This window comes from Eschrichtius robustus, chromosome 17, assembly GCF_028021215.1.
Source record: "Eschrichtius robustus isolate mEscRob2 chromosome 17, mEscRob2.pri, whole genome shotgun sequence".
Classification (NCBI taxonomy): Eukaryota; Metazoa; Chordata; class Mammalia; order Artiodactyla; family Eschrichtiidae; genus Eschrichtius; species Eschrichtius robustus.
The window spans coordinates 25,397,062-25,410,316 of NC_090840.1; the positions used below are offsets into that span (position 1 = coordinate 25,397,062).

The 13,255-nt window shown below is 32.8% G+C and overlaps 1 protein-coding gene across 3 annotated transcripts in view; it reads right to left on the minus strand.

The window, feature by feature from the left end:
• Positions 1 to 1,308: 1,308 nt before the first annotated feature.
• Positions 1,309 to 13,255, minus strand: part of SNX16 (sorting nexin 16) — a 36,778-nt gene continuing 24,831 nt past the window's right edge. For all 3 annotated transcript variants that reach the window (XM_068525642.1, XM_068525643.1, XM_068525644.1), the window contains exons 5-8: positions 7,334 to 7,403; positions 3,262 to 3,398; positions 2,622 to 2,741; positions 1,309 to 1,883 (exon numbers count right to left, since the gene is read on the minus strand). In XM_068525642.1, the coding sequence (XP_068381743.1) occupies positions 1,787 to 1,883; positions 2,622 to 2,741; positions 3,262 to 3,398; positions 7,334 to 7,403 (424 nt within the window). In that variant the 3' untranslated portion in view covers positions 1,309 to 1,786. The remainder of the gene's footprint in view (positions 1,884 to 2,621; positions 2,742 to 3,261; positions 3,399 to 7,333; positions 7,404 to 13,255) is intronic.

The window sequence follows — 13,255 nt, forward strand, 5'->3', positions numbered from 1 at the left end:
GCCAGATTTTGAAAGTGTAGGGTTCACTTTAAAACAGACATGTATGTAGCACTACAATATCTGGAATTTATCATCTTGTTTTATTAGACTAAAAATGATATTGATTAATTTAAATGATTGTTCTTTTTTAAACCTTTTTAAAGCCTAGAATAATATTTTGAAATGAACAAGTAGACCATTTTATTATACTCTTTCTGTCTCCCCGGACAGCACACACATTTCTAATACAGTTTGTGGAAAATATTGAGATAGAGCATACCTGTCCATTTTGATGAAGACTTTAAAAAATTTTGGTACTTTGGTAAAAAGCAGTCTCCTTTTTAGATCAAAGGTTGACAACAGCCATTGTATCTATTAATCTACATCCGTAGAATTTTAAACAACCACATCTTAATATGTACATCAAGATACTGATAAGCTTTTAGCTAGTGAAAGAAAAAAACGGAGACTGTTATTCTTTCCCCAATAAGTTTCCTTCAGTTTTTAGAAAGCATATGCAGTTCAATATACCAACTGGGATTTCAAAACGCCAACATTATTACAGTGCTTATTAACAGCAATATGCAAAACAATAGAAATGTAAAATAAATAACTTCATACTATAAAAATGAAACAAGGCACTTTCAACAACTATATGCAAAGCTGAGATAAACATTTTTTTCATAACGCGGACTCAAAGACTCTAGGAGACTTCTGTAAAGAGTGAAATAGTGAAGGCACTACATAATTCTTTTTCCTAACTCCACTTACTAAAGAAATTCACCAATTAAACTTGGCACAAAAGAGTTTAATTGTCATAAAGTGCATCACTTGGCTAAATATATTAAGAAGAAAATCAGCATCAATACATTATAGCAACATATTCACATATACAGAAATAAAAATGCAATGCCAGGAGTTGACATAGGAACTTTGCAGGATATATGGCTTTTTCTCTTTTATTTTTTTGTATAACTGCCTATTTGCTTACAATCTATATTTTCAAAAGGGTATGCCTTGATTAGCAAAAAGAGGTAGTGTTCTGACAAAGGCAAACCCACTGATTCTATAGGTAGAGATTTAAGATAAAGATTATGTGGAAAATATACAAGTATAACATATAATACACTGGTACAACATTTATTTTAGTATTTTGATATTAGTGAATTTGCTTTTAAAATCAAGGCTATTTTATCACTTTAGCTATGTTATTACAGCTCTTTCAAAGAGTTTTCCTTTGGTACTAGAAAGTTTTCTTCTTTTAAATAGTAACATTCCAGATAAGCAACTTTTATTTAGAGATGATAAACATGTCAACATTTAAAACTCAATTCATCTTTACCATTTATTTAAACCATTAATGAAAATATATCATGTCTGAGACACAAGGAAGTATATAACCAACAGACAGCAACATGCAATTTATGTCCACTTAACTAATGTAACTGGTGATTTAAACACACACACACACACACACACAAAGTGTGCACACCCACGTTAGTCTGGAGCAATATATTGGCAAAACAACAAAATAATTTATGCACAGTATTTCAGGATGTGGGCCTTGATGACAGAACTCTAGATTTTTTTTAGTGTGTTAAATACAAAGTTTGGCTAAAAGACAATGTAAAGCAACAGTGAATATAGTTCCTATACCAATAACTTAAATTTTTCTTTATGTAAACTTTATACATGTGCAATCTTGCTGTTTTCTGTAAATGCTTCAGTCTCTTTTTTTTTTTAAATATCTGCTACTCTATTCTAAATTTGCAGGAACGTAAAAATGGAAGGAACCACTTGAGATGCATTAGTCGTCTTCCACATTATATGCCACTTCTGCCACTTCTATGTCTGATATGGAATTTTCAGGTTCACTAAAACTTGAGCATTGCTTATTATCAGCTCTGCAAAAAAAAGAGAAACACAATGAAGAGACTGGATGCACGCTATTTCACTTCACTATTACCTTAAAAATTTTTAAAGTCATGTAAAGAATATTTAAATATTTAATGGAAAAATATTTAATGAAAAAGAACATTTAAATATTCAATCAGAAATTTAATATTTTAAAGTTGTCATTGCCAGATAACACCTTTGGAGATATATTTTTAACTCTTTCAGTTCTCTGAACTACCACTTTTCAATAAGAATCTAGTTTGTAATGACCTTTAACCAACAGAAAATTTGTTCTCATAATTATAGCTTAACCACTATCACTAATGTATTAATGGTGACCTTGGATTTATATGTAATAAAAATTCTATGTGTGTTCAAATATACCATCTTTTCATCATTCCTATTAGGTAGACAGGGTGGTTGCTATTACAGTGTCCCACTTTTTGCATGGAAAAGACTGACATTGAGAGAGATTAATTTGTCAAGGTTACAAAATTAATGAATTAACTGAGTCACAGCCCAGTTAATTCAGACATATCTTCAAAATAAGTAATGAAATTTATAGGCTGGATGACAAAGACTCATTTTTAGGGACAGCCTAGAATATCTATAGTCTTCCTCTGTTTGCTCATCAGATTCATGATACAATAACACTGAGTTCATAAAAACATACTCTACAGAGTATTATGACTGTTTCTCTCCAATTATTCAGATGGTTAGGCTATAATAAACCAAACATTATATACCTAGATTCTTCATCTAAGACATCTTGATCAACCTCAAGTGCAGAGGACTCCACCTTTAGGATCTGTTCACCTTCTGTTCCTGACACGAGCAGTGATTCTTCAGGTTCTAAACATAAGTTCCTAAAGGTAAAGTACAGCAACAAGTTATTTTCTATGAATAAAATAGGTATATATTTATTGTTCTGAATGCATGTAGCTTTAGTAGCCTTCAGCTGTTCTAAGTGTAGTCATATACCTAATAAACTGTTGACTCTGGGTGTCAACAGTGAAATCAGTACTTATGATTAATTTAAAATGATTTTAACATCAATTCGATATATGCTGACAAGAAGGCAAACTAGAACTTTCATATGTGAAAAGTTGGCATAAATGCCTAGAAACAAAGATACTATTTAAACAGATTAAAATAATGTTTGTCTTGGTGAACAGCTAGAGCTTTATTTTCCTGATATTTCCCGTCCTTCAAATTTTCAGGCTTCTAAATAAATAATCAAACAGACAATTTTCCCAATCTACAAGGATGTACACCATGAGTCTAAGACTTTTGGAGTCATAAATTTCCTAAATTGTAACGTACAAAGGGCATTTAGCCCAGAGTATCGAGCTGAATTAGACTGAAAATGCAAGCATCACAACACACCTGATTCTGTTTTCTAGCGTGTCTATAAGAAGTTGCTTCTCACAGAGCAGTTTCTTCAGTGATTCCAACTCTTTTTGTTTTTCAAGTAGTTCTTTTTGAAAACGGTAGTTTGTCTCTTCTAAAGTTTCACAGAAAGCCTTAAAAACAAACAAACAGCAAATAAAAAACATGCAGAAAGAGAATAACATTAATTACTTACGCAGTACCTTTCTCAAGGGCATAACTGAAGAGTCAAAGAACGTAGGTAACCAAAATAATGTGTATACAACCCAGATGATTTGTTCTCCACCCTCATCTTTTTAGGTCTCTGCTACTTTAGTACCTACTGGGGAACTTATAAATAAATATAAGTCCCTTTTCTTGAGAATTATTAAGTAGTAAGCCAGGGTGCCTGAAATGAATATGTGATATCTCTCTAGTGTATAACTGGGAAAAAAGTTACTAATAACCACTGTTTTAGCTTCTATTCTCCTTAGCCTATTTTTGCCCAGTCCTAGATGATTATACTTTAAAGAAAAAAAAATAAAAAAAAGAAAACTGCGGCTATTGATTCCATTTGTATTAGCTCAGAAGACACATCCTATAATAACGATTTCCTTCATAGTGCCTTCAATATTATTTTCCCTTGCTTATCCTTTTACTATATTCACTCAAAGACATTCTATCCTTTATACCCAGGAAGCTAAATACTACTGAAATAGATTAAAACAAAAACCAAAATCATATTGCCATGAAGAATGATGTCATGAAAAAAATCTGGGTCACTTACCTTGATGAGGCTTTCAGTGTTGCTGATCAATTCTTTTAATTGTTCCTAGTTATCTATCGTTCCCTGTCTCCTTTGTGACTACGTTAAAACTTCACCCCTGGCAAATCCCCTACAATATGTTACTACTGGTGAGCCCAAGCCCAGCAGATGATCTTTATTCCTATACCAGAAAAAAAAAGTTACTCTCCCAGAATCCTAACTACATTTGCATTCCGTTCTTGTCCTCAAGAACATGTGCCTCTTCAAGTTAAGCCCAATCTCCTTTGGAAGCCTGCCCTATCCCATACACTCTCTCTTAAATTTTCAACCTTTCCCTCTCTTTTGGCCCTTAGGTTTATTTAATCAATTTGACTGAAGTTGATTAAGCAAACCCTAAAAATCTCTCCACATAAAAACAAAGTCATATCTACCACTCCCTTGATAGGAGTCTCTCTAGCTACTAACTCATCTTGTTCTTTTCAAAATAAAAAAGATTTCCAGGAAAAAAGTTTTTATCATCCAAATTTAGCCTCCCCATTCATGGCTAAAATCATTAGTTTTACTCTCTTTTCTCTACTAATTATACCCAGGCAAATGCTAACAATGACTTCTAACTGTCAAACCCAAAGTACTGTTTTTCTCAACTTCATAGCATGTCACTACTGACTTAAAAAGTAAAAAAAAAAAAAAAAAAAAAATTTAATGGAATCCTCTTTTATTGTCCTCTGTGAAACTTCCTGGTTCCCCTAACTTTACAGTTACTTCTTAGATTTCTACTTGTTCTTTGCATGTGGGCATTCATCAGAGTTTTGTCCTTGATTATATATTCTCTTGCTCTGTATCTCATCCTTGGGCAATTACTGTTATCACTTCAACTATAACCTATACTATTTGCTATCGACTTCCAATTGTTTTTTCTGTTCATCTCCAGCCCAGACCTTTCCTGAGTACACAGATATCATTCATATGCCTATTGGTCCCCTTCAACTGTATGTACCAATGGTAAGTCAAAATGCACTCCCAACGGAATATCTGCTCTACCACCTCACCATCAAAGCCACCAGGCAAACATCTTAGATCACTGCATTTCGCTACTTTCTATGACCCAGGTAACCCAGTCTTTCCCACTTTCCCCTTCTCCTCCTCCCCCACTGCCTCATCAACATCTCGCTATACTCATCTACTCTATACTCATTTCTACTGTGCAGTATTGGCATAAGGCTAGGTAATGCGATCAGTGAAAGAGAAGAGTGCAGAAGCAAACCCTTCCTTTCATGTTCATTTGACTTTTGATAAAGGTGCCAATACAATTCAACACAGGGTACCGACACATTTTAATATCTATAGAAACTTAAGATCCTCACTTCACACCTTATACAAAATTAGCTCAGTATGGATGTAAGAGTTAAAACTATAAAACTTCTAGAAAAAAAAAATAGGAGAAAATCCTGGTGGCCCTGTGTTAGGCAAAGAGTTCTTATGATACAATACCAAAAGCATAAGCCATAAAGGATGTGATAAAATGACCTTCATTATAATTAAAAACATTAGCACTTCAAAAGGTACCATTAAGAAGATAAAAAGACACATAACAGACTATGAGAAAATATTTGCAAATCATATATTTGATAAAGGACCTGTATCCAAAATAACGAATTCTTACAACTCAGTAAGACAAACAACCCAACTAAAAAAATAAGCCAAAGGCTCAAACAGACAATTCGTCAGAGAAAACATACAAATGGCAAAAAAGCACATGAAAAAGCGATTAACATAAAAATCATTACGGGTATACAAATTAAAACTATAATGAAATACCATTTCACACCTACAAGAATGGCCATAATCCAACAGACAGATAATATCAAATGTTTGTGAGGACATGGAGAGACTGGAACTCTCATACACTACTGGTGGGAATGTAAAATGGCATAGCCACTTGGGAAAACTCTTTGTAAGTCTCTTAAAAAAGTTAAACATAATTTACCATATAGCCAAACATTCTATTCTTAGGGATCAACCCAAGAGAAATGAAAACATATGTCCACAAAAAGCCTTCTCTGAAATTGTTCATAGCAGCATTATTCATAATAACACAAAATTGGAAACAATCCAAATATCCCTCAGCTGGTGACTGGATAAACAAAATGTGGTATATGTGCACAACAGAAAACCATTCAATAATAAAAGTAATGAAATACTGAGAGAGACTATAACATGGATGATGCTCAGAAACATTATGTTAAGTGAATGAAACTAGATGCAAAGATTATATATACTGTATACTATTGCATATTGTATATACTATGCATATACAATATTATGCATATTGTATATATGAGATTATATATATATAGGCACACATATACACTTATATGCACATATATATACACACACACAGTATGATTCTATTTATATGAAATATCCAGAAAAGACAAATTTGCAGAGACTGAGAGCAGATCAGTAGTTGTCTGGGGCTGGGAGTGTGGAATGGCTGCAAAATGGCTTGTAGAATTTTTTTTGAGGTGATGGAATTTTCTAAAACTGCATTATGGTAATGGAGACACAACCCTACAAATTTACTGAAAGTTATTAAATTGTACATTTACAATGAAATATCAAATAGCAAATTTTATGGATGAAAATTTTACTTCAATAAAGCTGTTTAAAAAAAAGCTATCGCATTCCTCTAACACAAAGAACTGACTCAGTTTAACTGAAAACATTACAAATCTACCAATTAAATCTGTTCCATTTAAACACTATTAAACATTTGGAAGAAAAACTTGCATAAATCCTAGCTAATCCTAGCTGAATCTAGCCAATTGCTTCAAGAAGTAGGCTACTTTAACACGTCAAGTAGCGTAATTTGAGTAGCCTTAAGCTTGAGCTGAATTGATAACAAGACAATGACTTCTACTTCTGAAGATTGGTTTTTTAAATTTGATTTTAACTGTAGGTTCTTTACTTTGATACTTAGATGGAAGAAAACTCAGCATGCAAATGTTACTTTTAAATGTAAAATAAATTTCCAAGTAATTTTCTTTTTTCTGAAACGGTATAAATAAAGAGAATAAATGTAGAATTTAATTTTAGGGCTTCATAGACTATAGGACATGTATGAATTTTTATTTTTTCACTGAATTACGTTCATGTATTTCAATGAAAGAAAGCTTTGACTCAAACATTAAAAGCTTTCTGTGCAAAACTACCATGGTCTGAAATTATAACTCTGCTGTTTATTGTTCCATTCAAGAAACAATGTAGTTATTGTATGGTATTATTTGTTCCTCTTTTTCATGTGATATGTAATACAGCACTTACCCTGCTTTCTTCTAGGCTATCAAATGGACCTGGTGGATCATCCAGACAAAGAAATTCTCTCACTGCAAGGCTTTCAAAGGAAAAAAAAATTAGCTGGGGTACAAATAAGTTTACAAAAGATAGCAAGATAGCAGAAAGCAAAAGTTACTCTGAAGCTAGCTATAGTGTTTTAAGCAAGTTGGTTCTGCTGATAAATGAAAATAAGCAAGATGGCGTATGTGTTTTCACACAAGTAACAAAATACAAATATAAAATCTATAGAAGATACAAAGATTTTAGGTTATTTCTAAGATCTTATGAACATAAATAGATTGTGAATTTATCTTCCATATAAACTACACGACATAAAACATAAATCAGAAATGGTATAGGAAACCAAAGTAAATGGTGAAAAGACAGTATTATTTTCAAAGAAATATTAATTTGAACTAGTCTAAAAAAGTCATTATCTTTTTATGAAGAAATACAATTTCTAATTTATACTTCGTTTGTTTCTTCTTCAGGAGATGATTCTAAAGTAACTAAAAAGTATTTACTATGAAACAAGTTAAAGATTTTTCTTGCAATCATGTTTATTATATTAATTTACTTAAGTATTTTCCCTAGAGAATTCAAGAGAAAGAATTCTGATCATCCCATTTCTGAATTACCACGAAGTTCATAATAATGAACTAATATGATATTGTTATACTTTTCAATTATCAGAAACAGGTTAAGAAGGTAGAAAACTGAACTTCCTTGTTACAAAATACTCCTCTTTCTAAAAAGTAATCTTGGATTGAGAGACAGCTCTATATGTATGTTAAAACAAAAATGTGGAGACTTAAAGGATGATGATGAAGGGAGGGGGTGATAAGGAGATAAATGGGATTTTTAGTAAAATCTTTCCAAAGGAAAAAATGAATATAGAGAAGTGGTGTTAAGAAAGTAATCCAGAAGATCCCAAAAATAGAAAAAAGAGGAGCAAGTTTCTGGATTATAAAATCTTGATAATATAGATAATAAAAAAACATAACACTCAGGGAAACTGAGATAAAACTTGAGTATTCATAATCATGAAATAATAGAGATGGAAGAGATCATAAATGTGATCTAGTAGAACTATCCATAGTATGCTGCTTATATTATCGCTTTTACATGTTCAGCCAAGAATATGTCTAAACACCTCCAGAAATAGGGACTATAATCATCTCTTAAGATAAACCATCCTAAGTTTGAATAACACAGACAACTAGAAAATTATTTCTTCACTGAGCTGGATTTTTCTCACTGAAGCTTCTATTCATGAGTCTTAGTTTGGCTTTCTGGGGCCCTTCCAGGTAAGTCTAAGTCTTCTTTCACATGATAACCCTAAAAATATGTCAAGAATGTTATGTTTACTCTAACCTTATACCTCTAACAAGCAATACTAACACACTGACATTTCCTTTTCTTTTTTCATGTAACAAAATTTACTGAGTACTTAAAGCCTATATGGTCTTCTGCATTCATGGAGCCAACATTTTTTTCCAGTTTTACTGAAATATAATTGACAATTAAAAATTATATATATTTAAGGTACATAACTTGACTTGATATATAAATACATTATGAAATATGAAGTACAATCAAACTAATTAACATATCTATCACCTCACATGGTTACCATGTCTAACATTTTCAAAGTACATTACACACACAGGGCTTTCACATATCCTACTTTATTCAATTTCCACAACAATCATGTGAGGTGAGGATAGGCATTATACCTCCATTTTACAAGTGATAATAAAGTTCAGAGAGGTAAAATGACCCGCCCAAGGTCATCAGTGCAAGTGGTAGAGCTGGACCTTAAATCTGTCTTCTGAGTATAAATATGTGCCTTTTTCTCCTTTAAACTCTTTTCTCTTATGTTTTGGTTCATTTGGATTCTTTCCCCTTGCTGATCACTTCTTTCTGACCACATTCAATTTTTCTGTATCTTTCTCTAATCAAAGTCTCTAGAATACTGCAGTTGGTCTAATAGTATAGAGAAGAACAGGACCACCATACGTTCTTTTGGTTTAGATATTGTACTTTCTATCCACCCACTATTTATATAGGAAAACCAACTATTAGGCAGAATGAGGCACAAGAAATAAACTGATCTTGGGATTGACAGGTCAAAAGTTTGGATGAAACGCTGAGAGAACACCCTTTAAGGATGAAAAGGAAAGTGTTAAGAAGTTTATGGAAGAGTCTTTTTAATACTTTCAGTGTATGACAACTTAATGTGTGACATTATTTCTTACAAGTTTATACTCAGATTTCCTCATTCATTAGTAACATTTTTATGTTCACCATTACTCTAATTATTGGAATGCTGCTGCTAGGAAAGAAAAAGGGGGTAAAGGGATATATGTATTTCTTTTTATACCTTTGGTTTATAGCAGAAATTCTTTTTATACCTTTGGTTTATAGCCCAAGATCCACAGTGATGTTGACAATGTACCTAGTTGTAGGAAAGTTTTTTTAGAGTAGTTATTCCATTTCATTCTCCTTCCCTAAAAATCTTTATGATTTATGGCTCACTAGAGTTCTACTCAAATGAAATCCAATGGATTCTCTAAATTTTTTTTCACTACAGTTCCAAGGTTATATTCCATGCCCTACTTTGTTTAATCTGTAGCATAAGAATGAAATTTAAAACTGGCACTACAACTGTGATTTACAAAACACTTTTTTCAGGGGTTCACTACATTTCTTCTGTTTCAATAGGACTCAGTTGATGGAAAAAGAAAGTTAATACTCTTAAGCTCTTTTCCCATCCAAGGAAAGGGACACACAAGAATGTCTTGGCAGATGGTAGTGTTTGAGAAGACAATTTCTTTCTCAAAAATTCGGGTACCTTTTCTCCCCCCTAGAAAAGGAAGCCTTTACCCCTTCTTGAGAATCACTGACTAGAGAACTTTATTTAGATTTGATAAATATTTGACTGCCTACGTGTGCCATGGCTCTGCTCAGTGATTTCTTATATATTATCAATGTACAATTTATAAACAAATCAAGTAAATTCAAATAAAGTATAAGTACCGAAGAGTCTATATTATTAAATGGTCTATGGATTAAATAGAAGTCAATTAAAAAAAATTATTATTTATTTACTTGTTATCACTTGTTCAATACAACCCCCTAATCTCTCTTCTGTATTTGATCTTTAATACTTTTGTTTCCATTTGACCATGATAATGAAGGTAAGAAAAACATCAGAATTAGGAGAGAAACCCATCTAAGAGAAAATCCAACAATCTGGAACTGAAAAGTATGGAAAGACTATCTTTCTGTTCTCTTTATCACGTAGAGTAACTTCTTACTGTGGTTGGGAAATCTCTATTTTAAAATTGTGATCAGTTGTTGACTTAACTTGCCTGAATATAAGGAAACCAGAGATGGTACCCTCCAGCATTGTTTTTATCAGAGCAAATTTGCCCTATAGCTTAAACTCTTCCTTTGAGTCTCTTGAAAAAGTTTCCTTTAAAAGAGTTTTACTGTAATTTTTCTTAAAAAACTATTTCATCCAGTGAATCTTCACCTTTTATTTCATAATATACCTTCCTTTTTTTCTTTCATGGGTATGTATTTGTATTGTATGTTTACCAATGTATTAATGTATACATTGGTAAGTATTTTTGACATAATTTCAAAAATAACTAATCTAACAGTATGGATAATCCCTAGCTTCTCTCCAAATATGTCAAACGATTAAATGTGATTATTAAGTTAATATTATATCATCACACACTCAAAGATAACTTTGTAAGAAGATACAAATTAACGTATGTAGACATGATTTTAAAAGACCAGTAATTTAATAGCTAAATGAGCTCTTTATCTCAAAATTTATATTAAAAAAAAGCTAAAACTAATGCCTACAATTCATTAAAAGGTCAATAAAGAACTATGTAAAAAAAGTACTAAAAATACTAGATACTACTTCTGTCAAAACCAAATTAAGCACAAAAAGTCACTGCATGAAAATATTAATTGAGGGATTTCAGATAGAAATGTTTTATCAGTTACTATTTCTCTCCAGTATTCTCTACCAGTAAAAAGAAAATAACAAAAATTTGACATTAAATACAACCCCGAGGATAGGGACTCAGGGATCAAGGCTGGTGACAGTGAGGGTCACGGTGAGGGAGACGGGTTGGTGGGTGTGAAGCTGAAGGGCTCACGTTTACCCTCCTGGGGTGGATGTGCAGGTGAGGCTGTGGGCCTAGTTTATATCTTGATTATCTCTCACCTAGTTACTTTTAGTCCACTTGTGTCCCTACATTTAGTTTTATTCCTTCTAATACAAAAAATACTTCAAAAACAAATGTTTTATGTCAAACCCAGCTTAAAACCCATCTGTGCCTCCTCTAACAAGAGGGAACAAAGCCAAGGTCTTGGTGTTGGCATAAAACACCTGTGTACATTCAAGCTTTTACTGCCTTTCTTATTTGACACTTCAGTAATAGTACATCTTCATGTCTATCATGTTGTTTCATGCTTGCTGCTGTCATCCTGGCCCATCCTTCCCACCTTCAGCTGGCTAACTCAGACTTCATATTCATGACTTAGCTCATCTATTATCTCCTCATAGAATCTTCTCTGACTAAATCCCCCTCCCCTACACTCTACTCGGTTCAGTACTCTTATATGCATTACTACACCACCTTGAAGAGATCCCTTTCATAGGACTTACTACACTGTATTATTAGTATTTTCTGTTTACCAAGCAGTCTGCTTCAACAAAAAGTAGATGACAAGTTCCAGGGCTGTACAGAATCTGAATAAATTAGCATAGCACAGAATAAATATTCAAAAAATAATGAATTTATTTGTAAGAGCTATGCTAATTGCTCTTAAAAAAATTAATGAAACTATTAAGAGCATCAGAACAAATTTCTATCCACTGTTGTAGATAAATAATACAGCACAACTCTCAAATTTGGGATGGAATTTAGTTTTTAATAGATATGCCTACTTTGACGAGGGAGTAAGCTTAGGACAGCAACATGTAAGACCAAAAGTCTTAAGAGTTAAAAGAAGGTTAGAATCTGGCTGTTTCTGATGGTATGTCTTCAAGATTATATTATAAAGAAGCACAACGAAAGGAATAGCATATGAGAAACTTAGAGCTGAAAGAGGATTTTTAGAGAACATTTAGTCCAATTACTTCATTTTCTAATTGGAAACACTAATTAAAATCAGTTAAGTAGGGCTTCCCTGGTGGCGCAGTGGTTAAGAATCTGCCTGCCAATGCAGGGGACATGGGTTCGAGACCTGGTCCGGGAAGATTCCACATGCCACGGAGCAACTAAGCCCATGCACCACAACTACTGAGCCTGCGCTCTAGACCTGCAAGCCACAACTACTGAAGTTGGGGCACCTAGAGCCCGTGCTCCACAACAAGACAAGCCACCGCAATGAGAAGCCTGTGCACCGCAACGAAGAGTAGCCTCTGCTCACCGCAGCTAGAGAAAGCCCGCACGCAGCAACAAAGCCAAAAGTAAATAAATAAAATAAATATATAAAAAATAAATGCATACGTTTAAAAAAAGTCAGTTAAGTAATTGCCTAAAATTATTTCACTACTAAGCCCAGAAAACTGAATTTTGCATAAGGTCTTTGAGACCTAATTTAATAAGTTAAGAGTTTACGTGTATCTGAATACAAAATATTTAGCTTTATTACATTAAAAAAACTGTCCATAACTGAAGGTCTACCAAACTAATATTTTGTGGTAAAAATCATCCAACCAGCCTTAGCAATAATGTGTTCATTCTCATGAGCTGTCATTATATAAACTATTGCATATATAACTGAATTCTTTCATTTTATAAAAATACTAAGACTGACTCAACCTCTCTTGACAGTATCTTCACATATAAAAACAACTTACACATTAATAAAATTTCC